The following is a 23,437-nucleotide window of genomic DNA, read 5'->3' as shown; positions in this document are numbered from 1 at the left end:
AGTGGAGCGATCTTGGCTCCCTGCAACCTCTGCCTCCCGGGTTTAAGTGATTCTCCTGTCTCAGCCTCCTGAGTAGCTGGGATTACAGGTGTCTGCCACCATGCTCAGCTAATTTTTTTGTATTTTAGTAGAGATGGGGTTTCACCATGTGGGCAGGCTGGTCTCAAACTCTTGACCTCAAGTGATTTGCCTGCCTCGGCCTCCCAAAGTGTTGGGATTACAGGCATGAGCCACCATGCCCAGACAGAGAAAGAATCTTTTTCTTCTAAAATAATAAGTAGACTGGGCACAGTTGCTCACGCCTATAATCCCAGCACTTTGGGAGGCTGAAGGGGGCGGATAACTTGAGGTCAGGAGTTTGAGACCAGCCTGGCCAACATGGTGAAACTATGTCTCTACTAAAAATACAAAAATTAGCTGGGTGCGGTGGCGCATGCCTGTAGTCCCAGCTACTCAGGATGCTGACGCAGGATAATTGCTTGAATTAGGGAGGTGGAGGTTGCAGTGAGCAGAGATCGCACTACTGTACTCCAGCTGGGCGACAGAGCAAGAACGTGTCTTAAAAATAAAAATAAAAGTAATAATAATAACAATAATAAGTAGCCATCCATCAAGCCCTCAAGCCTCAAGCCTTGGCTGTGTTCTGTTGCCCTTGACTTTCGCCGCGCTGCTGTCACTATCAACTACCTGAAACTATATATCTTGGAGTTGTCTCCACCCAGCAAGCTTTTTCTACAGTAGCTGCAAATCCTACTTGGCCCACTGGGGATGTGGACTCAGTAGGCCTGGACAGGGAAATACCTAAGATTCTCAACACAAACATGGCAAGGAAATATCCTGTTTTTGAGAAGCTTTTGAGAATAGCTGTGTCCTTCTGCCTTGAGGAGGCTGGGACAACTTTGTAATCAAACACAAAAAAGTGATCACTCCTGGGTAGGCCGCCCTTCTTCCTTAGGTCACATCGATTACATTTTACATTATATCCTGACTTTAAGAAAGAAAAATTGGGAGGTCATACGTCCTGTTTTTCCTCAGTTGCCAACTTCTTAAAATGGGGCTTCTAGTGAGGTCTTGAAGATAGCTTTATGGTCCACACACAACTGTTTGCCATGTTAGGTACCAAGACCAAGATGGGTCACTGCTTGGCTCTCAGAGCTGTAAAACCTCACTGGAAACTGCCAAAAAGGTGCAGCTAAATAATTATCCCAATGATTTAATTCAAGCACTTAGTTTTAAAAGGTGAACAAATAAGGCCTCTTAAATTGCTACTTACCATGTTAAAGTTTGAATGAATTCCGACAAACCATTTTCTCCTTCTTTTCCTTTTCCATCTATGCCATTATCTGCCAAATGCAACTTCACTAACCAAGGACCAGCTTCCATCAGACCTTCCATTTTCTTCTTGATTCCTATAAGAAAATCAGAGTGTTTTATTATTTTTAGACAATAGTTCCCCTGTTTATCACCAGCTAAGCTGACTTTATTCTTTAAGATTGTACTTTACTGGACTTGTGTGAGTAGATGCATTATATGCATTGCATATAATATATGCATTGCAATGCAATATAGTCAAGGAAATACTGTACATAGAATTTTTAAAGTCCTTGCTTTATACTCAGTACATCCTTCCTTCTTTAGAACAAGAAGCCCAAAATTACTCTGCATGAAAGGAAATTCCATCTAAGATTTAGATTGTTGCCTTTACTTTGAAGAAGAAAACTGATGTATCTAGATATTTCCTGGAAGAAGATGAATGAGTTGCCCACTGATCTAGGGGAAGTGATAGCTCTTATGAAGGAAATCAGCCCTTTAAAGGAGCCTGAAAAGCTGTTACCTTTTTGAGCTTTAAAGGAGAAAATCTGAAGGAGAAAGAACCATCCTGCCTTTGTAGAATTCATGACTGGGCTGAGGGATCCTGGGGTTGGTTCACCCTTGTCAGTCGACACAGCTTTTGTAAAGAGTCTATTGTCAGTGCTGGGAAACAGCATCAGGTCCACATTTAATTTATGTCAGTTCAAGTTTAGGAGTTTGGCAAAGAAAAATACAGGAAGGGGATGGAGGAAAAGAAATAATCATGGGCATAATGCGGGCTCATCCACTCAGTAAGTATGAGATGGGAAATTGGAATTGCCTGTCCCAAATTCAAATCTTTCTCTGGGGACCTACAAGTATTTAAGTTATATGAGCCCCCTAAACACTAACCAACTACTTCATCCGGACCCAACCGAAGAAAGACCAAGTGATCTGTTCCAAAACTGGGGAAGAAACTGTGTGGGACTTAGAGATAATATGCCTAGATATTGTAATGTGTGGGCAAATCACAGAATTTTAAAGGATCATTTAACTATACACTAATTTTGTCCACCATGCTGACTCGAGAGCCTAACCCTGCAGCTAGACAAGACTTGAATTCTTTCAGCATTTAACAAACATTTTCGAGCTGCTATTATGTGTCAGGCACTGGTGTAGGTGCCAGCGACTCAGTGGAGAACAAAAGAGACAAAAATCCCTGCCCTTATGAAGCTGACATTAAGTGAATGTTAACTAGCATGGTTAGAGCAAGGAAGAGAGCAGAGTCAAGGATAATCAAGCATAAATTTTCAAGCCTGGAGGGAAAACTTGCTTTTCAGGAAAAGGAGATAAATTTGGACATCAGGTCTTCCTAGGTTGCCGGTTGGGGAAAAAGAGTAGAAAGCATGCTTTTTAAAAAAAGATTTGAAGGCCGGGCGCGGTGGCTCACGCCTGTAATCCCAGCACTTTGGGAGGCCGAGACGGGTGGATCACGAGGTCAGGAGATCGAGACCATCCTGGCTAACACGGTGAAACCCCGTCTCTACTAAAAAATACAAAAAACTAGCCGGGCGAGGTGGCGGGCACCTGTAATCCCAGCTACTCGGGGGGCTGAGGCAGGAGAATGGCGTGAACCCGGGAGGCGGAGCTTGCAGTGAGCTGAGATCCGGCCACTGCACTCCAGCCTGGGCGACAGAGCGAGACTCCGTCTCAAAAAAAAAAAAAAAAAAGATTTGATTGGTTTCTTTGGACATGAATCTAATCTGCTGGATCGTTGGATGAAATAGGATTGACGGGGCATGGTGGGTCACGCCTATAATCCCAGCACTTTGGGAGGCCAAGAAGGGCAGATCACTTGAGGTCAGGAATTTGAGACCAGCCTGGCCAACATGGTGAAACCCATCTCTACTAAAAATACAAAAATTAGCCGGGTGTTGTGGAATGTGCCTGTAGTTCCAGCTACTTGGGAGGCTGAGGCAGGAGAACTGCTTGAACCCGGGAGGCAAACGTTGCAGAGAACCGAGATTGCGCCACTGCGTAGCCTGGATGACAAAGCAAGACTCTGTCTCGGAAAAACAAAAAAGAAATAGGCAGGATTTATTTTCCTTTAGAATACAGTTGGAGGGATGAACACTGGCCCATCCTTTGGTTTTATTAGAGGTAAGACTAACTTGTCTAAATCTCGTTCATCCTTACATCTAAGTAAGGCATGAGAATGATAGCAAATGACAGCTGTCATGAATGATACAACAGTGCTCCATTATTCACACTAGAATAGTATCTGGCACATGGTAGGTATTTAATAAATGTTTGTTCAATGAATTAATGAATCAATGACTAATAGAGTGTAAAGTGCAATTGTGTTATGGAAACTTTATCTCACTGTTCAGTGCTTTTCCAAGTACAGGGTTGCTAATAATGCCTTGAGACCACTTGTGAGCAAGATGAAATATGATTTTTCTATCTGTAAAATCTCTTCAAGAAAAATGCATTTGAAAATGTAAGTTGACTGCCCAGAATGATGGATGATGTGGATACTGATCACATGTGGCATCCATTTCTTTTTGTCCCCTTCTGACATGATAGAAAGCAGTGGTGGCCAATAGGGCCAAAGCTGAAGGCCAAAAGCTAAATTCCTTTACAGCTGCTCAGCTTTGCAAGGAAAGACATCATCTTAGCCAGTCTACATCCCTAACTAAGCCAGTGTGGCACAAACGTGTGCCCTTGGAGAGGAAGGGACTTCCAGGCCTGTGATTGGCCTGGTCCAACTTGTACTCCCATGGGAGAAACAATCAAAGTCTCCCTCCAGCAGATGATAAGACAGGTCACAATGTCATCTCTTCCCATGAAAAATAAGCAGTTTGGAAAATGCTAGTCTAAACCACTCTCCAGAATGTAGACCTCTAATGAGTTACGTTGGCCCTGTTAGATAATAGGAAGGCTGGCATTGCTCAGTACAGGAACTTCCTGCTCCAGGGCTTTCACCAAAGTTCAGGCAAAACTGGATTATTTTCTTTAGGTTGAAAACAAATTCCTTGGAGTAAGGGCGGGTATGTGCTCAAGCCCTGGTGATACTTGATACATCCCAGCTGTGTTCACAGCAACCCATTTTTACCTAATCTTACATTTCTTTACTTTGAAACAAAAACAAGCTCACTAACAATGACCATTTCAATTTACCCCCTCTGTCTGGGAGAACTTAGCAGTGGCATAGCTATGCCTGGTTGTGCCCAAGAGGCAGGGTGGTGTACTTAGATGTGCGGAATCTCCAGGTTTAAAACCTCTCTCCAGAAAATGCTATGAGACTCCTTGGAAAGTCACTTAACTTATCTGAATCTAAATTTCCTCTGGCAAAATAGAGATCATAATACCCATCTCTTAGAAGCATTGTGAGGACGGCTGCAAAGCATTGTGAAATAGTGGTGGTAGAGGCACTATTTTAGTTTTAGTGCCTCGCTTGCCAGCGTTATCTCTGGATTTCATACGTCACTGAAACACTGGAATGGGAGCAACCTGGCAAAGAACCTTCATGTGCAAGTGCCCTCCCTTCTACCACTGTCTCCCTGAGGATCAGGAGGACAATGGCACGCCTTCCCTGGAAGCCACTCCACAGATCCAGTATGGACTCTCCCAGCCTCGTGCTTTCTCTCATTTTCTCTTTGGTCAATTGCCAAGCTTCCCCAGGTGTCCCGGACGTCAGAATCTTTCTCACCACCCTCTTTGAAATGGCTACTAGGTCCTGTCAATTCTCTTCCTTCTAAATATATCGAGACTCCAGCTTTCTATCACTGCAGCCTCACTTTATCTTCTCTTGCCCGAACAAATGTAAAAGCTTCCTGCTTTTCCTGCCACTCCCCTCTCATCCCCGACTCCCAACACTGCTCCAGAATCCCGCTAAGCTAGTGCAGTTTCCTCTTCCTTCAGTGGACCTCATCAGACACGATGAGGAGACCTCTGACATTGACGAGATCTGGGAGATCATGGATAGACTGTGGCTGACAGTGGAGGAGAAGGTAATCACCAGGACAGAGGGTAACACTGATGACTTGCTCATTGGTGGAAATGCCTCCTCTGAAGGCCCCAAGGGCGAAGGTACCCAAAGCACCCAGAGTCATCATTGGTGTTGATATTGCCATGAACCTCACTTGCAGGAAACCAGCTTTGCAAAGGATGCCTACAAGTACATCAGTGGGGCAAGGTGGTTCATGCCTATAATTTCAGCACTTTGGGAGGCTAAGGTGAGAGGATCTCTTAAGCCTACCAGTTTGAGACCAGCATGAGCAACATGAAGACATGAAGAGACCCAGTCTGTACAAAAAAAAAAAAAAAAAAATTAACTGGGCATGGTGGTCACACCTGTGGTCCCAGCTACTTGGGAGGCTGAGGTAGGTGGATTGCTTGAGGCTGGGAGGTCAAAGCTGCAGTGAGTCATGATCACACCACTGCACTCCAGCCTGGGCCACAGAGTGAGATCCTATCTCAAGAAGAAAACAAACAAAAAAAAAGAAGTACATTAAAGATGACATGAAATCAATGAAAGGGGAACTTGAAGAAGCGAGATCAGAAAGAGTAAAACCTTTTATGGTAGGGCTGCCTAACAAATCAAGCACATCTTTGCTAATTTCAAAAACTACCAGTTCTTTTCTTGATGAAAACATGAATCCTGATGGCATGGTTGCTCTACTGAACTACCATGAGGATGGTGTGACCCTATATATGATTTTCTTTAACAATGGTTTAGAAATGGGTAAATATTAACAGATTTGGCAATTACTTTGAATATATCACCTATCATCATAAATGGCTGCTGCTTGTCATCCACAAAACACCATGTCTTAAGATAAATGGGCCCTTTATTTATTTTGACTGTGATTTATGTGGAGTAGAGGCCTTGTTTTTTTAAGAAAAAAAAAAAAAAAAAAAAACATGTCACATAGGTTGTCTAAAAATAAAATGCATTTAAACTAAAAAAAAAAAAAAGTCTCATAACTAGTCTCCCATCCTTTAGCTATTCCTCTCTCTAAAGCATATTCTGCAAAACTGCCCAAGATACTTTTCAAAAACCCAGTTCTCACTATGCTACTGTCCTGCTTCAAAACCATCATGGCTCCAGCCCTTTGCACACAGGAGAAAATCTAACTCCTGAACTCAGCATTCATGGCTTTCAGTCATTTGGGTCCACTGCCTCTTCAGTCACATTTCCAGCCGCTTTCCCAATGACTGCTCTGTGGCGAACGTCACCCCTCCAGATCCCTAATATGCCAGGCACCTTCCTCCTCTTAGCCTTTTCTCATGTGGTCCCTCTGCCTGGAACCTTCTCTCTTAACACAGCTGACAAACCTCTTCTCATTCCTTCCGAGGAGAGCCCTGTTTCCTAAATGGGCTGGTACTCAAAGGTCAAGGGTAAATTTTCATGGAACCAGCATCCCCCAGAGAGGCTCTCCATATCCTTCACTTGCTGGCCTCTTCTGGGACCGCCAGAACAGGTGGGCATCCTACATTCTGGGGGGCATCAGATCAACCACTACTCAAATGTTCATCTGTGGATGGCAGGCCCTGGTAGGGCCTTCTCCTTGTGGTTGAATTATTTTTTTAACTGTTAAAAATAGCTTTTTTCCATCAAAAAGGAACACGTGTAATTTCCTGTGTAAGTCCTAGTCTTATAAACCAGAACATAAACTCTGTTTGTTTGATTACAGGACTTAAGAAGGCAAAATGTAAGTAGTGTTTGATGATTCACACCTTGGGCCTTGGGACCTTTCTATAAAGGTTTCCATTGTTTAGCTGTCACCCCAGGATGAAGCCCCAAATAAAATAATTGCAGGATTATAACTGGCAACTTCCTGTTTTGGAACTAATAAAGCTGTTTTGAAGATTACATCTTGACTTTTGAACTTGGTCTTTGCATTCCTTAATGCCACTGGTATTTCTGGGGACTGTGGCTATGATATAAGCAACAATGCCTTATTTGGGAAAATGTATTTGCCACTTGGGTGGCATGGTACTGTAGTAAAGTTCTGATCAATCCCAAGTTTGTTGATACACCATTTTATGGTTGGATTTTTGCCCCATGTACATGCCTAAGTCACTTACTGGCTCTCCCTGTCCTAAATCTTCCAGAATTAAAACAGCCCTGGAGGTTGTCTGTGGGGCTTGGGCTGGGAGTAAACAGGCACAGGATACCCCTGAGTCCTCACTGGGTCTTTCAAGAACTTTGGGAGCCTTGAGACAACAAGGCAGCACTGGCTGAATAGGGCTCAGAGAAACCATCTAAACTGAGGTTGGCTATTCCTGACAGCCTTACAGTGACTTCCAGCCTTCAGCTATCTTCTGGCTCTTCGTGGACCTCACAGGTTTGTGACTAGGCATAGACCAAGCCAGACATCATCCACTTGAACACTGATCAACTTCCAGGCCCACGATTCCTAGTTCCTGTATCCCCACGGTACAGAGAGCCATGGGCCTCAGAGGTGGCTTCACTGAGTACAGAAGAAGAAAGTATAGAAGAAAGTATAGAAGACAGTATAGAAGAAGACAGAGAAGCCAGAACAGAAATGGGACTGGGTCTTGTCTGTTCTGTGATTTTCAGGGCAGAGAAGAGGCATCTAGGAGCCTCGGTCTGCTCTCTGATTTTCTTCATTGTGCAAAATAAATCAGGAGCAGACAGTCTGATTTTCTCAAGTCCAAAACTGTGGTTCTCAAAGTGTGATCCTCGAACCAGCAGCATCAGGACCCTGGGAACTGGATAGAAATGCACACTGTCCAGCCTCACTCAGACCTACTCACTCAGAACCTTGGGGGTGGCGCCCAGCAATCTGTTTTAACAAGCCCTCTGAGTACCTCTGAGGCTGCTCAAATTTGAGGACCCTTGTTCTAGTAATTCTTCATCCTCAGGGGTGCACTGGGGCAAGACTGATTTGGACAAAAATCTTTTAACTCCTGCAAGCATAGAAAGAAGATATTTTGCTTCCTTTATCAACTTTTAAATGGTTGCTCAGTGTTAAGTGGTCAAGTTCTTATATTGCTCTAAATGTTCTTATCACTCCAAAAGAGAGGAATAATAATGGGCATCAGGTTTCCTAATGGGGGTTTTGCCTCAATGGCATTGTGGGGACAACTGTCCAAGCAGCCAAAAGCCTCTTGTCCACAAAGAGGCCAGCGTGGAAATAGTTTGACTGTTTCCAGTTAGAGCCAGATGGAAACCATCTGGACTTGTCACCCAGGAGGCTGATGTAAATCAATCTGAACCTCTACTCTGAAACAAGTAGAACTCTTCTACCAAAGGCCAAACTCACCCCCCAAACACTTTATGATAGCAAAAACAGTTGTCCAATGTGGGAAGCTGTTGTTTAATTTGCTTTGTAAACTCTGGAAAGCATGACACTACACTGCACTGAAAGGAAGCTATAAAATAAGTATAATATTAGATACAAAAGGATTTGAGGCAAATAATTCCTTGGGAAACAAAAGATTTTAATGGCTCCCAATGTCTACCAGGTTAAGTACAAACTCTCCACCTGACATGCAAATTCTTCCTTGCTATGACCCTCCCCTCTTGCCAAGGGCCGCCCTCCGCACATCCTCTTGTTGTCCCCTAAACCTGCAGGCTCATGGCTTGCTTTGTTAAGGCCCTTCTTCCTTACTTAAGTCCTTCCTCACCTAAGTCTTTCCTTGGAAAAAAATTTTTTTTTACTTCCATAGATTATTGGGGAATTGTTGGTGTTTGGTTACGTAAGTTATTTAGTGGTGATTTGTGAGATTTTGCTGCACCCATCACCTGAGCAGTATACACCGAACCCTATTTGTAGTCTTTTATCCCTCACCCTCTTCTCAGCCTTTCCCCCAAGTCTCCAAAGTCCATTGTGTCATTCTTTTTTTTTTTTTTGAGACGGAGTTTTGCTCTTGTTGCCCAGGCTGGAGTGCAATGGTGCGATCTCGGCTCATCACAACCTCCACCTCCCAGGTTCAAGTGATTCTCCTACCTCAGCCTCCCGAGTAGCTGGGATTACAGGCATGCGCCACCATGCCCAGCTAATTTTTTGTATTTTTAGTAGAGATAGGTTTTCTCCATATTGGTCAGGCTGGTCTTGAACTCCCAACCTCAGGTGATCCCTCCCCCTCGGGCTCCCGAAGTGTTGGGATTACAGACGTGAGCCACCTTGCCTGGCCCCTTGTGTCATTCTTATGCCTTTGCATCCTCATAGTTTAGCTCCCACTTATGAGTGAGAACATACGATGTTTGGTTTTCCATTTCTGAGTTACTTTGCTTAGAATAATAGTCTCCAATCTCATCCAGGTCGCTGTGAATGCCATTAATTCATTCCTTTTTATAGCTGAGTAGTATTCCATTATATATATATATATATATATATATATATATATATATATATATACACCACAGTTTCTTTATCAGTTCATTAATTGATGGGCATTTGGGTTGGTTCCACGTTTTTGCAATTGCTAATTTTGCTGCTATAAACATGCGTGTGCAAGCTTCTTTTTCGTATAATGACTTCTTTTCCTCTGGGTGGATACCCAGTAGTGGGATTACTGGATCAAATGGTAGTTCTACTTTCAGTTCTTTAAGGAATCTCCACACTGTTTTCCATAGTGATTGTACTAGTTTACAGTCCCACCAGCAGTGTAGAAGTGTTCCCTGTTTACTGCATCCATGCCAACATCTTATTACTTTTTTATTATGACCATTCTTTCCGGAGTAAGGTGGTATTGCATTGTGATTTTGATTTGCATTTCCCTGATCACGACTGATGTTGAGCATTTTTTCATGTCTGTTGGCCATTTGTATATCTTCTTTTGAGAATGTCTATTCATGTTCTTAGCCCACCTTTTGATGGGATTGTTTATTTTTTTTCTTGTTGATTTGTTTGAGTTCATTGTAGATTCTGGATATTAGTTCTTTGTCAGGTGTATAGGTTGTGAAGCTTTTTCCCCACTCTGTGGGTTGCCTGTTTACTCTGCTGACTGTCCCTTTTGCCATGCAAAAGCTCTTTAGTTTAATTAAGTCCCAGCTATTTCTCTTTGTTTTTATTGCGTTTGCTTTTGGGTTCTGGGTCATGAAATCCTTGCCAAAGCCAACGTCTAGAAGGTTTCCCAATGTTATCTTCTAGAATTTTTATACTTTCAGGTCTTAGATTTAAGTCCTTAATCCATCTTGAGTTGATTTTTGTATAAGGTGAGAGATGAGGATCCAGTTTCATTCTGCTACATGTGGCTAGCCAATTATCCCAGCACCATTTGTTGAAAAGGGTGGCCTTTCCCCACTTTACGTTTTTGTTTGCTTTCTTGAAGATCAGTTGGCTGCAACTGTATTTGGGTTTATTTCTGGGTTCTCTATTCTGTTCCATTGGTCTATGTGTCTATTTTATACCAGTACAGTACTGTTTTGGTAGCTACGGCCTTATAGTATAGTTTGAAATGAGGCCGGGTGCTGTGGTTCACGCCTGTAATCCCAGCACTTTGGGAAGCCAAGGGGGGCGGATCACCTGAGATCAGGAGTTCGAGACCAGCCCGGCCAACATGGTGAAATCCCATCTTTACTAAAATACAAAAATTAGCTGGGCATGGTGGTGGGTCCCAAGTCCCAGCTACTTGGGAGACTGAGGCAGGGGAATCACTTGAACCCAGGAGGCAGAGGTCGTGGTGAGCCGAGATCATGCCACTGCACTCCAGCCTGGGTGACAGAGCAAGACTCTCTCTCAAAAAAAAAAAAAAAAAGAAATCAGATAATGTGATGCCTCCAGATTTGTTCTTTTTGCTTAGCCTTGCTTTGGCTATGCAGGCTCTTTTTTGGTTCCATATGAATTTTATACTCGATTTTTCTAATTCTGTGAAGAATGATGATGGTATTTTAATAGGAATTGTGTTGAATTTGTAGATTGCTTTTGGCAGGAGTCATTTTCACAATATTGATTCTACCCATCCATGAGTATGGGATGTGTTTCCATTTGTTTGTGTCATCTATGAGTTCTTTCAGCAGTGTTTTGTAGCTTTCCTTGTAGAGGTCTTTGCTTCCTTGGTTAGGTATATTCCTATTTAATTTTTTTTACAGCTATTATAAAAGGGGTTGGGTTCTTGATTTGATTCTCAGCTTGGTCGCTGTTGGTGTATAGAAGAGCTACTGATTTGTGTACATTAATTTTGTATCTGAAAACTTTGCTGAATTCTTTTATCAGTTCTAGGAGCTTTGTGGAGGAGTCTGTAGGGTTTTCTAGGTAAACAATCATATCATCAGCAAAGGGTGATAGTTCAACTTCCTCTTTACCAATTTGGATGCCCTTTATTTCTTTCTCTTGTCTGATTGCTCTGGCTAGGACTTCCAGTACTATATTGAAGAGGAATGATGAGAGTGGGCATCCTTTTCTTGTGCCAGTTCTCAGAGGGAATGCTTTCAACTTTTCCCCATTCAGTTGGCTGTGGGTCTGTCATAGATGGCTTTTATTATGTTGACGTATGTCCCTTGTATGCTGACTTTGATGAGAGTTTTAATCATAAAGCCATGCTGGACTTCGTCAAATGTTTTTTTCTGCATCTAGTGAGATGATCATTTGATTTTTGTTTTTAATTCTGTTTTTGTGGTGTTTCACATTTATTGACTGGCATATGCTAAACCATCCCTGCATCCCTGGTATGAAACTCACTTGATCATGGTGGATTATCTTTTTGTTATGTTGTTGGATTCAGTTAGCTAGTATTTTGTTAAGGATTTTAGTATCTATGTTCATCAGGGATATTGGTCTGTAGTTTTCTATTTTGGTTATGCCCTTTCCTCGTTTTGGTATTTGAGTGACACTGACTTCATAAAATAATTTAGGGAGGTGTTAGAGACAAACCGCCCCCAAAAAAGCTTCTTGGTATTGCCAACATCCCTCTCTTTCCCCCAAACGTTTTTATATTTCTAAGTGCTTATTTAGGCGCCACAGTGAAGCCAGCAGACTTTACCTATCAGGCCTTACTGCTATAAAGCAAACCCCAATTACAAACCATCCAGACCACACAGGGGGAGGTCATGCATAAACAAACTTTACCTACACCCTCCAGTACCATACACTTCACAAAGTGATATGTGGCAGAGTTAACCAACAGACAACCCCAGGGTCTCTCTCCCCCATATAAACCCCTCATTTTGTAAGCTCAGGGCTGCCTCCTCTGTCTGTAATGGAGCAGCCGGCAGGTTCAATAAACTTACTCACCTGAACTTGGGTCTCTCTCTCTTGTCCTGCCTCTTGGCTGACCTTACATTCTGGTGCTGAAACTCGGGAAGGGGATAGACTCAGGCCAGGATTTTCTCTCTCTCTCTCTCTCTCTCTCTCTCTCTCTCTCTCTATCCTATCACCCCTCTCCCAGCCAACTTCCCCTTCCCCGAACCTGCCGAAGACCCAGAGAATCTCCTAGACTCTCCCATTGCTGGAGACCTCATCCACCATCAAAGCCTCCGCCAGGGTGAATGAAAAAGAGACTGTTACTGTTACCGTTCCCCGGAACCCTTGACCATCCGTCTCTCTGTTTCCGAAAGACCCAACTCTGGGCCAAGGGTTTCCTCCGGCCTCCGCGTCTCTGGTTCTTCCGTTTCAGGGACGTCTGACTTGGCGATTACCTCCTCTATTCCAGACAAGTTTCGCGGGAAAGGTGACACCCTCTCCCGCTGTCCTTATCACCAGCAGTCTCTTTTTCCTCTACCCCACCCCCCTTCCATTCACTATGAGAGCCTCTCAGTCTACCCCTTCCAAGGCCACCCTCCTTGGGTGTCTCCTCCACAGTCCCAGGGCTCTCAGCCTCCATTCAGAAATCCACCCTAAAAGGCTTATCTTTTCCTGTAATACTGCATGGCCTCAATACAAATTGGACTGTGGCTCCTAATGGCCCGAAAATGGCATTTTCTATTCCGATGTGCTCAAAAACTTAAATAACTTTTGCCATTGCAATGGGAAATGGTCTGAAATTCCTTATGTTCAGGTTTTCTTCACTCTCCGTACCCACCCTTCCCTCTGTCAGTCCTGTTCTACTTTCCAAATCCTCCTTGCCCTCTCCAAACCTGACTTGCCTCCTGCCCCCACCACCACAGCCCCAGCCAATGACTCCTCTTCCTTTGACCCCACTGATTTTCCCCCTCCCAGAGAGCATCATAATCCTCCACCATATGTCCCCACTCCGGCTCTACCTCTCTCTCTCCCTCTCTCTAACCATCCTGCTTCTGACTCTGAGTCCTCTCTGTTGCCGCCCCTCACCCACCCTCAGGCCCAACATGCTCAGCAACCAGCTCCCTTGCTTCCTCTCCAGGAAGTAGCAAGAGCTGAAGGTATTGTTAAAATTCATGTTCCGTTTTCCCTCAGTGATCTCTCTCTAATTAACAAAAGACTCGGTTCATTTCCAGAGGACCCTACCTCTTAATATTAGGGAATTTCAGTACCTTACCCAGTCTTATGAACTAACCTGGCATGACCGCTGCGTTATTCTCTCTTTCACCCTCACCCCAGAACACTGGGACCGTATCGGTACCCTAGCTCAGGTACATGCTGATACCATTCATCACCAGGCTCCTGCCCAGCCTACTGGTGCAAAGGCAGTCCCCAGCCAAAACCCCCAATATTCAGCGCAAGCTTCAGAAGGTTGACGACGGCCCTCAAACCCCACAATGAGACCTTCTTAGTTTAGCCTTCAAAGTCTTTAACAGCTGTGATGAGGAAAAAAAGGCAAAAACAGGCAGAGTTTCAAATGCTTACCTCTGCCATCAGGGGCCCTGCAGGCCCACGGGGCCACAGCTCCACACGGAAACCTCCTAGCAATCCACCTCCACCTGGCACTTGTTTCAAGTGTGGCAGTGAAGGCCACTAATCCAGACAATGCCCTAACCCAGGTAAGCCCACCAGGCTGTGCCCCCTCTGCGGAGGACCCCACTGGAAGTTGGACTGTGAGCAGCCCCCACAAGGACCGCCCCCATCCCTTCCTGGGCCAGCCAAAACCTGCTGCTAGGATCTCATTGGCCTTGCCACTGAAGACTGATGGTTCCCTGGAATGGAAGCCCCGGCCACTACCATCACTTCATCCGAGCCAAGGGTAACCCTGATGGTGGCAGGTAGGCCCGTATGTTTTTTCTAATTAATACCAGGACAACCTACTCTGCTTTACCTAATTTTTCAGAACGCACCAAGTCCTCCCAGGTCTCTGTTGGAGGAATTGATGGACAAGTCTCCACACCCCGAGCCCCTGCTCCATTCTTCTGCTCCCTGCACACCTTTCCCTTCACTCACTCTTTCTTAGTCCTGCCCTCACGTCCAACTCCGCTCCTAGGCAGAGAGACATCCTTTCAAAACCCCACACTACTCTCCACCTCCACGGTGACCTACTTAGAAATTCAACTTTCCCCTGATGCCCGGGCTGAGGCCAGCCCAAGCAGCATTAATATATCATCTACCCGCTCCCTCCTCCAAAAGCGAAATCCTTTCCTTCCTAGGGTTAGCAGGCTTCTTTAAACTATGGATTCCCAACTTTGCCCTCCTAGCTCGCCCCCTCTGTAAAGTGGCCAAAGGCCCTCTCAATAAACCCCTAAATTGCTCACATATCATACTCCCCAGCTTCCACAAACTCCAAACCACTCTTGTCACTGCACCAGCTCTGTCCTTACCTGATATCTCCCAAACTTTCACTGTCTATACTGCCAAAAGCCGAGGAACAGCCCTCGGTGTCTTATGACAACAAAAAGGAAATCCTCCTTCCTTTGCTCCCTGTAGCCTACTTCTCTACACAGTTAAACAACACAGCCAACCTGTCTTAAAAGGCTAGCAGCAGCGGCCACTTTAACTCTAAAAAAGCAAAAAACTAACATTCAGTGAAAATACCACCATTTACAGTCCTCATAATATACAGGATCTCCTCTCCCCTTGAGCGTTAGGCTCCCTTCCTCCTTCCCAAATTCAATTACTCCATGCCTTCTTTATCAAAAATCCTAAATTCAGGCTTGCCAAAAGTGCTCCCCTCAACCCAGCATCCTTACTCTCTGTATCTGCTTCCCCTCCTACTCATTCTTACCCTGACATCCTAGATTACCTGCAGCCACACTTTCCAAACATTTCCTCTGAGCCTCTCACCAACCCCGATGACCAGCCATTTAGAGATGGCTCCTCTTCCGGGCCCACTGGCTCCCCAAAAAATGGCTGGGTATGCGGTTGCTTCCCTTAACTGAGTAATCAAAGCTAAGCCCCTACCTGCAGTCACCTCCTGTCAGAAAACAGAAGTGACAGCTCTCACCAGAGCCCTAACCCTCTCCAAAGGCAAACGAGTCAACATTTACACAGACTCCAAATGTGTATATCACATTCTTCATTCCCACACTGCCATCTGGCATGAGAGAGGATTTCTTACTGCCAAAGGGACCCCCATCACTAACGGCCCCCTTATTTACCAACTCCTTCAGGCCGCACACCTCCCAACCGAAGTGGGAGTTATACACTGTTGGTGACATCAAACAGGAAGAGATAAAATCTCAAGAGGGAACAGAAAGACCGATAAGGCAGCAACAGTAGCCTCCCTTTCTTCTGCTCCTGCCTCCCTCCTCCTCATTACCCCTGCAATCCAACCTCAATATTCCCCCACTGAAAAAGCCTCATTACTACAAGGAGCCTTCCTCCAGGGGGGCTGGAGAGTTAAGGACCAGAAGCTAGTCTTTCCCCAGGGCCAAACCGACAGAATCCTGACATCTCTCCACCAATCCTTCCATATTAATGCACGTCCCCTGTATCTTCTCCTCCGCCCATACTTCTTCCCTCACCTATTCACCTCACTAAAAAACGTAACTTCAAACTGACATATATGCTCTGCTGCCTCCTCTCAAGGAGGCCTGCATTCCCCATCTATTATACTACTTACCCTATTGTTTACAGTAAAATTATATAGTGTGACTCCTTCCAATTGGGATACCAGCCAAAAGTTCTCTCTCACTTTAGCCTTCTGCCTAATCTTTATCCTTACAGCAAAAATTACAATCACTCACAAACAAGCATTCCCACAGCCTCCCTAGATGCCCTGCTTTTGTCTATCCTGCCATTTCACTCTCTTCCTTCACGCTTCTCACAGAATATTTCCTGGTTCCACACACAGAACAACACCCTGGAAGCCTGTTTCGTGTGGAAAACCGACCTTTTCCTCCAAGGCTCTCTCTATGGCTTCACTCTGGATAAAATCAAACTACTTACTTTTCTGCTCACTCTCTGCCTTTCGAAACTGTCCCATAATCAATACCCCAACCCTTCTTTCAGCCCAACCAATACCTACAACCCCTAAAGACCTACACAGAAACTAAAAAACTCCAGTTCCTCCATGGCAAGAGACTGCTGGCTCTGCGTATCCCTCCTCTCCACAACATACAATACAATCCCTGTCTCAGCCTATAACTGAACTTTCACCCAAGTAACCTACCATCCTAAAATCCTTATTAACAGCCCCCTCAAACTCAACATACAGGCATTAACAAAAATCTCCCCCCAGTTAGCTAGCGAGTTTGGTCCAGCTGTTACAACCTTACATCCCTACTTACGCAACCTATCCCCCAACCTGTCCCCCTACCACAGCTGTAATAAAACCCATATTAGGAGCCATAACAACCACACAATCTTATCTTATCCAGCACCACTGTGCATCCAACAACATCTACCCTCTGGCAGTCCTCTCAGCCACCTAAATTCCAAACTGTGCAACTATACCCTACAACTCAAACCTTCCACCAAACATACTACTGTCAAAGCTGCCAACAATAAAGATAGGCTTCCTTTCTCTAGCACCCCCACCCTTGACACCTCCCACCTCCTTAACAAAAATTCAGAGCCCTGCAATGGCCACATCTCCCCTGTTTATCCCTCTACCCTTCACTCCCCTCTCCATGCACCATTCCTGCACCCACCACCAGCAACTGTCTCCTTATCCCAACATCCAGCAACACCTCCACATGAATCTTAGTTAAAAAAAAAAGAAAAAGCCCTTCCTCTTACATTGGGAAAAAACAGCCCAAAAGCCTCCCAGCCGAAACCAAACACTTCTTTACAACCACTTACAGCAGCAGCCCTAGCCAGGACCCTAGAAGTATGGATGCATGAAAATAACAAAATAGTATATCTTTTCAGCATACACAACAAGTTCTCTGTACCAAGCCAAGGCATACTTTTCCTCTGTGGTACCTCAACTTATATTTGCCTCCCCTCTAACTGGAGAGGCACCTGCACCCTGGTTTTCCTCAGTCCAAAAATCAACGTTGCCCTAGGAGACCAGACCCTACCAATCCCAGTTAATACCCCTATCCGACACTGCCATGCTATACAACTCATACCTCTGTTAGTAGCCCTCGGAATAATTACAGAAGTTGGAACTGCGATTGCGAGATTAGCCACCTCCGTTTCCTATTACCAATCCCTCTCCAAAGACCTCACAAATAGCTTGGCAGACATAGCTAAATCCATTACAACTTTCCAATCGCAAATAGATTCTTTAGCAGCAGTAGTTCTTCAAAACCGCCGAGGCTTAAACCTACTCACAGCCAAAAAAGGAGGACTCTGCCTTTTTCTAGATAAACAGTGTTGCTTTTATCTTAACCAATCTGGCTTAGTACAAGATGCTGTAAAAAGACTAACGAACTGAACAAAAAAATTAAGAAAAATGTCCCCCGATGGCCAGCGTGGCCCTCCTGGTCCTTTAGTACCTGGTTTCCATGGCTAATGCCCCTCCTAGGCCCTGCCATAATCGTTCTTCTCTTTCTAGCATTTGGCTCATGTCTCCTATGCCTTCTAATCCAGTTTTTACAGGACCATATCAGAGCCTTCACCCACTGGACAACACAAAATATGATGCTGCTCCAGGAATACCAATAGCTCCAAGAACAGCAGTCCCTACCGTCCAGCCTCCCCCCATAACCGTCGCCCCTTCCCAGTAGGAAGTAGCCAAACGACAATGCTGTCCCTCTCCATTACCTATTAAAAGGCTGGAATGTTAGAGACAAACCACCCCCAAAAGAGATTCTTGGTATCGCCAACACCACTCCCCTTCCCCAAGCCTTTTTACATTTCTAAGCCCTTATCTAGGCACCACGGTGAAGCCAGCAGACTTTACCTATCAGGCCTTACTGCTATAAAGCAAACCCCAATTACAAACCATCCGGACCACACAGCGGGAGGTCATGCATAGACAAACTTTACCTACACCCTCCGGTACCATAAACTCCATAGGGTGATATGCCGCAGAGTTAACCAACAAACACCCCCAGGGTTTCTCTCCCCCATATAAGCCCCTCATTTTGTAAGCTCAGGGCTGCCTCCTTTGTCTGTAATGGAGTATTAGTAGCTGAAAGGCACTGTTGTAACTTGGGCCTTATCAGACCTCTGAGCCCAAGCTACCCAAATCCTATAAAACTGCCCCACTCCTAACTCCCTTTGCTGACTCTTCAGACTCAACCCACCTGCACCCAGGTGATTAAAAAGCTTTATTGCTCACACAAAGCCTGTTGGTGGTCTCTTCACACGAACCCACGTGACATTTGGTGCTGTGACTCAGATGGGGGACCTCCTTTGGGAGATCAATCCCCTGTCCTCCTGCTATTTGCTCTATGAGAAAGATCCACCTAAGACCTCGGGTCCTCAGACCAACCAGCCCAAGGAACATAGCGCCAATTTTAAATCGAGTAAGCGGCCTCTTTTTACTCTCTTCTCCAACCTCTCTTACTATCCCTCAACCTCTTTCTCCTTTCAATATCGGCACCACCCTTCAATCTCTCCCTTCCCTTAATTTCAGTTCCTTTCCTTTTCTGGTAGAGACAGAGGAGATGCATTTTAGCTGTGAACCCAAAACTCCAGTATCGGTCACGGACTCTGGAAGACAGTCTTCCCTTGGTGTTTAATCACTGCCAGGACGCCTGCTTGATTATTCACTCACATTTCAGTGGTGTCTGATCACCGCGGGGATGCCTGCCTTGATCCTTTACCAACTCCAAGTGTCGCTGAGTCTTTTCAATCTTCCTTTTCTACGGACCCATCTGACCTCTCCCCTCCTCCCCAGGCTGCTCCTCGCCAGGCCGAGCCAGGTCCCAATTCTTCCTCAGCCTCCGCTCCCCGACCCTATAATCCTTTTATCACCTCCCTTCCTCATACCTGCTCCGGCTTACAGTTTCATTCCACGACTAGCCCTACCCGACCTGCCCAACAATTTCCTCTTAAAGAAGTGGCTGGAGCTGAAGGCATAGTCAAGGTTAATGCCCCTTTTTCTTTATCCAACCTCTCCCAAATCAGTTAGCATTTAGGCTCTTTCTCATCAAATATAAAAACCTAGCCCAGTTCATGGCCCATCTGGCGACCACACCTCATTGCTCCCCTTTTCCCCAGTTCAAAGCCTCCTTCGCAGACTCCCCTTGTGTCTCCCTACCTTAATCCACAAATATAAGATACTTCTACACCTACCTTGGTGACCATTCATGCACCCCTTATCATTCCATTAAAACCTAATCACCCTTACCCCACTCAACGCCAATATCCCATTCCACAGCAGGCTTTAAAAAGGTTAAAGCCTGTTATCACAGATGCTTTGGGTAACTCTTACAGTGGAGGATAAGTCTGTCCCATTCTTAATCAATACAGAAGCTGCCCACTGCACATTGCCTTCTTTTCCATCTGCGATGGTCCAGGAGGCTTTTCAGGCGATTAGGCATCCGTCTTCAGCCGCTAAGCCTACAACATCTGGGAAGCGGTCAGTCAGAGAGCCTTGGGCCAGAGTTCCAGGGGCTCTGGGAGTGGCTGCCAGGCGAGTTGGACAGTCCAGTTTCCAGTGGAGTCCCACATAGATGGGACATGGCTTAGGAGGAATCCCAGGCTGCGGGCATAACTTGACCCAGTGGCCAGATTTCTGGTACTTGAAACAAGATCCTGGGGAAGGAGGTCCTGGAGGAATGCCTGGCCTGTTATCACTCGCCTGCTATAGCATGGGCTTCTAAAGCCTATAAACTCACCTTACAATTCCCCCATTTTACCTGTCCAAAAACTGGACAAGGCTTACAGGTTAGTTCAGGATCTGCACCTTATCAACCAAATTGTCTTGCCTCTCCACCCCGTAGTGCGAAACCCATATCCTCTCCTATCCTCAATACCTCCCTCCACAACCCAGTATTCTGTTCTGAATCTCAAACATGCTTTCTTTACTATTCCTTTGCACCCTTCATCCCAGCCTCTCTTCACTTTCTCTTGAACTGACCCTGACACCCATCAGCCTCAGCAATTTACCTGGGCTGTACTGCCACAAGGCTTCAGGGACAGCCCCCATTACTTCAGTCAAGCCCAAATTTCTTCCTCATCCGTTACCTATCTCAGCATAATTCTTCATAAAAACACACATGCTCTCCCTGCTGATTGTGTCTGGCTAATCTTCCAAACCCCAACCCCCTTCTACAAACCAACAACTCCTTTCCTTCATAGGCATGATTAGGTACTTTCCCCTTTGGATACCTGGTTTTGCCATCCTAACTAAATCATTCATTCTCCCCATTTCCCCATATTTCCCTCTTTCCTGTTCCCCACCCAGACCACACTTGGTTTATTGATGATAGTTCTTCCAGACCCAATCACCACCCACCAGCAAAGGTAGGCTATGCTATAGTATCTTCCACGTCTATCCTTGGGGCTACCCTTCTGCCCCGCTCCACTACCTCTCAGCAAGCCGAACTCATTGCCTTAACTTAGGCCCTCACTTCTGCAAAGGGACTACACGTCAATATTTATATTTATACTGACTCTAAATATGCCTTCCACATCCTGCACCACCATGTTGTTTTATGGGAAGAAAGAGATTTCCTCACTACACAAACGTCCTCCATCATTAATGCCTCCATAATAAAAACTCTTCTTAAAGCTGCTCTACTTGCAAGGAAGTTAGGGTCATTCACTGCAAGGGCCATCAACAGGCATCAGATCTCATCACTCAAGGCAACACTTATGCTAATAAGGTAACTAAAGAAGCAGCTAGCCTTCCAACTTCTGTCCCTCAAGACCAGTTTTTCTCCTCATCTTTTCAGTTTACATTTCCAGTTTTGCCTTTAAAAAATCTCTTCTTCCTCTGTGGCTCCTCCACCTACATGTGTTTACCTGCTAACTGGACAGGCACATGCATACTAGTTTTCCTTACTCACAAAATTCAATTTGCAAATAGAACCGAACAGCTTCCTCTTCCCCTCATGACACCAACACTTCACTACTATTTTGTTTTGTTTTTCTTATTATGAACATAAGAAGACAGGAATAGGCCTTGACTTACTCACTGCTAAAACAGGAGGACGCTGCATATTTCCTTCTTTTTTTTTTTTTTCACTGCAAGCTCTGCCTCCCATGTTCACGCCATTCTCCTGCCTCAGCCTCCGAGTAGCTGGGACTACAGGCACCTGCCACCACACCCGGCTAATTTTTTGTATTTTTAGTAGAGACGGGGTTTCACACTGTTAGCCAGGATGGTTTCGATCTCCTGACCTCGTGATCTGCCTGCCTCGGCCTCCCAAAGAGCTGGGATTACAGGCGTGAGCCACTGTGCCTGGTCATATTTCTTTTTTTATGAGAATTTTTTTATTATACTTTAAGTTGTAGGGTACATGTGCACAATGTGCAGGTTTGTTACATATGTATATATGTGCCACGTTGGTGTGCTGCACCCATTAACTCATCATTTACATTAGGTATATCTCCTAATGCTATCCCTCCCCTCTCCCCTCACCCCACCACAGTTCCCGGTGTGTGGTGTTCCTCAATCTGTGTCCAAGTGTTCTCATTGTTCAATTCCCACCTATGAGTGAGAACATGCAGTGTTTGGTTTTCTGTCCTTGCGATAGTTGACTCAGAATCATGGTATCCAGGTTCATCCATGTCCCTACAAAGGACATGAACTCATCCTTTTTTATGGCTGCATAGTATTCCATGGTATATATGTGCCACATTTTCTTAATCCAGTCTATCATTGATGAACATTTGGCTTGGTTCCAAGTCTTTGCTATTGTGAATTGTGCCACAATAAACATACATGTGCATGTGTCTTTATAGCAGCATGATTTATAATCCTTTTTGTATATACCTATAAATGGGATGGCTGGGTCAAATGGTATTTCTAGTTCTAGATCCTTGAGGAATTGCCACACTGTCTTCCACAATGGTTGAACTAGTTCACAGTCCTACCAACAGTGTAAAAGTGTTCATATTTCTCCACATCCTCTGAACACCTGTCATTTCCTGACTTTTTAATGATTGCCATTCTAACTGGTGTGAGATGGTATCTCATTGTGGTTTTGATTTGCATTTCTCTGATGGCCAGTGATGAACATTTTTTCATGTGTCTGTTGGCTGCGTAAATGTCTTGTTTTGAGAAGTGTCTGTTCATATCCTTTGCCCACTTTTTGATGGGGTTGTTTGATTTTTTTCTTGTAAATTTGTTTAAGTTCTTTGTAGATTCTGGATATTAACCCTTTGTCAGATGGGTAGACTGCAAAACTTTTCTCCCATTCTATAGGTTGCCTGTTCACTCTGATGGTAGTTTCTTTTGCTGTGCAGAAGTTCTTTAGTTTAATTAGATCCTATTTCTCAATTTTGGCTTTTGTTCCCATTGCTTTTGGTGTTTTAGACATGAAGTCCTTGACCATGCCTATGTCCTGAATGGTATTGCCTAGGTTTTCTTCTAGAGTTTTTACGGTTTTAGGTCTGACATTTAAGTATTTAATCCATCTCGAATTAACTTTTCTATAAGGTGTAATGAAGGGATCTAGTTTCAGCTTTCTACATATGGCTACCCAGTTTTACCAGCACCATTTATTAAATAGGGAATCCTTTCCCCATTTCTTGTTTTTGTCAGATTTGTCAAAGATCAGATGGTTGTAGATGTGTGGTATTATTTCTGAGGGCTCTGTTCTGTTCCATTGGTCTATATCTCTGTTTTGGTACCAGTACCATGCTGTTTTGGTTACTGTAGCCTTGTAGTATAGTTTGAAGTCAGGTAGCGTGATGCCTCCAGCTTTGTTCTTTTGGCTTAGGGTTGTCTTGGCAATGCAGGCTCTTTTTTGGTTCTATGTGAACTTTAAAGTAAGTTATTTCCAATTCTGTGAAGAAAGTCATTGGTAGCTTGATGGGGA

General features: G+C 44.7%; 1 protein-coding gene across 2 annotated transcripts in view; it reads right to left on the bottom strand.

Moving 5' to 3' along the window:
* LOC102132982 (uncharacterized) overlaps positions 1–23,437 on the bottom strand; it is a 77,086-nt gene that overhangs the window by 18,584 nt on the left and 35,065 nt on the right. For both annotated transcript variants that reach the window (XM_015445161.4, XM_074031179.1), the window contains one exon: positions 1,274–1,409. In XM_015445161.4, the coding sequence (XP_015300647.3) occupies positions 1,274–1,409 (136 nt within the window). The remainder of the gene's footprint in view (positions 1–1,273; positions 1,410–23,437) is intronic.

Source organism: Macaca fascicularis, chromosome 2, assembly GCF_037993035.2.
Source record: "Macaca fascicularis isolate 582-1 chromosome 2, T2T-MFA8v1.1".
NCBI lineage: Eukaryota > Metazoa > Chordata > Mammalia > Primates > Cercopithecidae > Macaca > Macaca fascicularis.
Note: the sequence above shows the minus strand (reverse complement) of the source record. Positions and strands in the feature narration are given on the sequence as shown.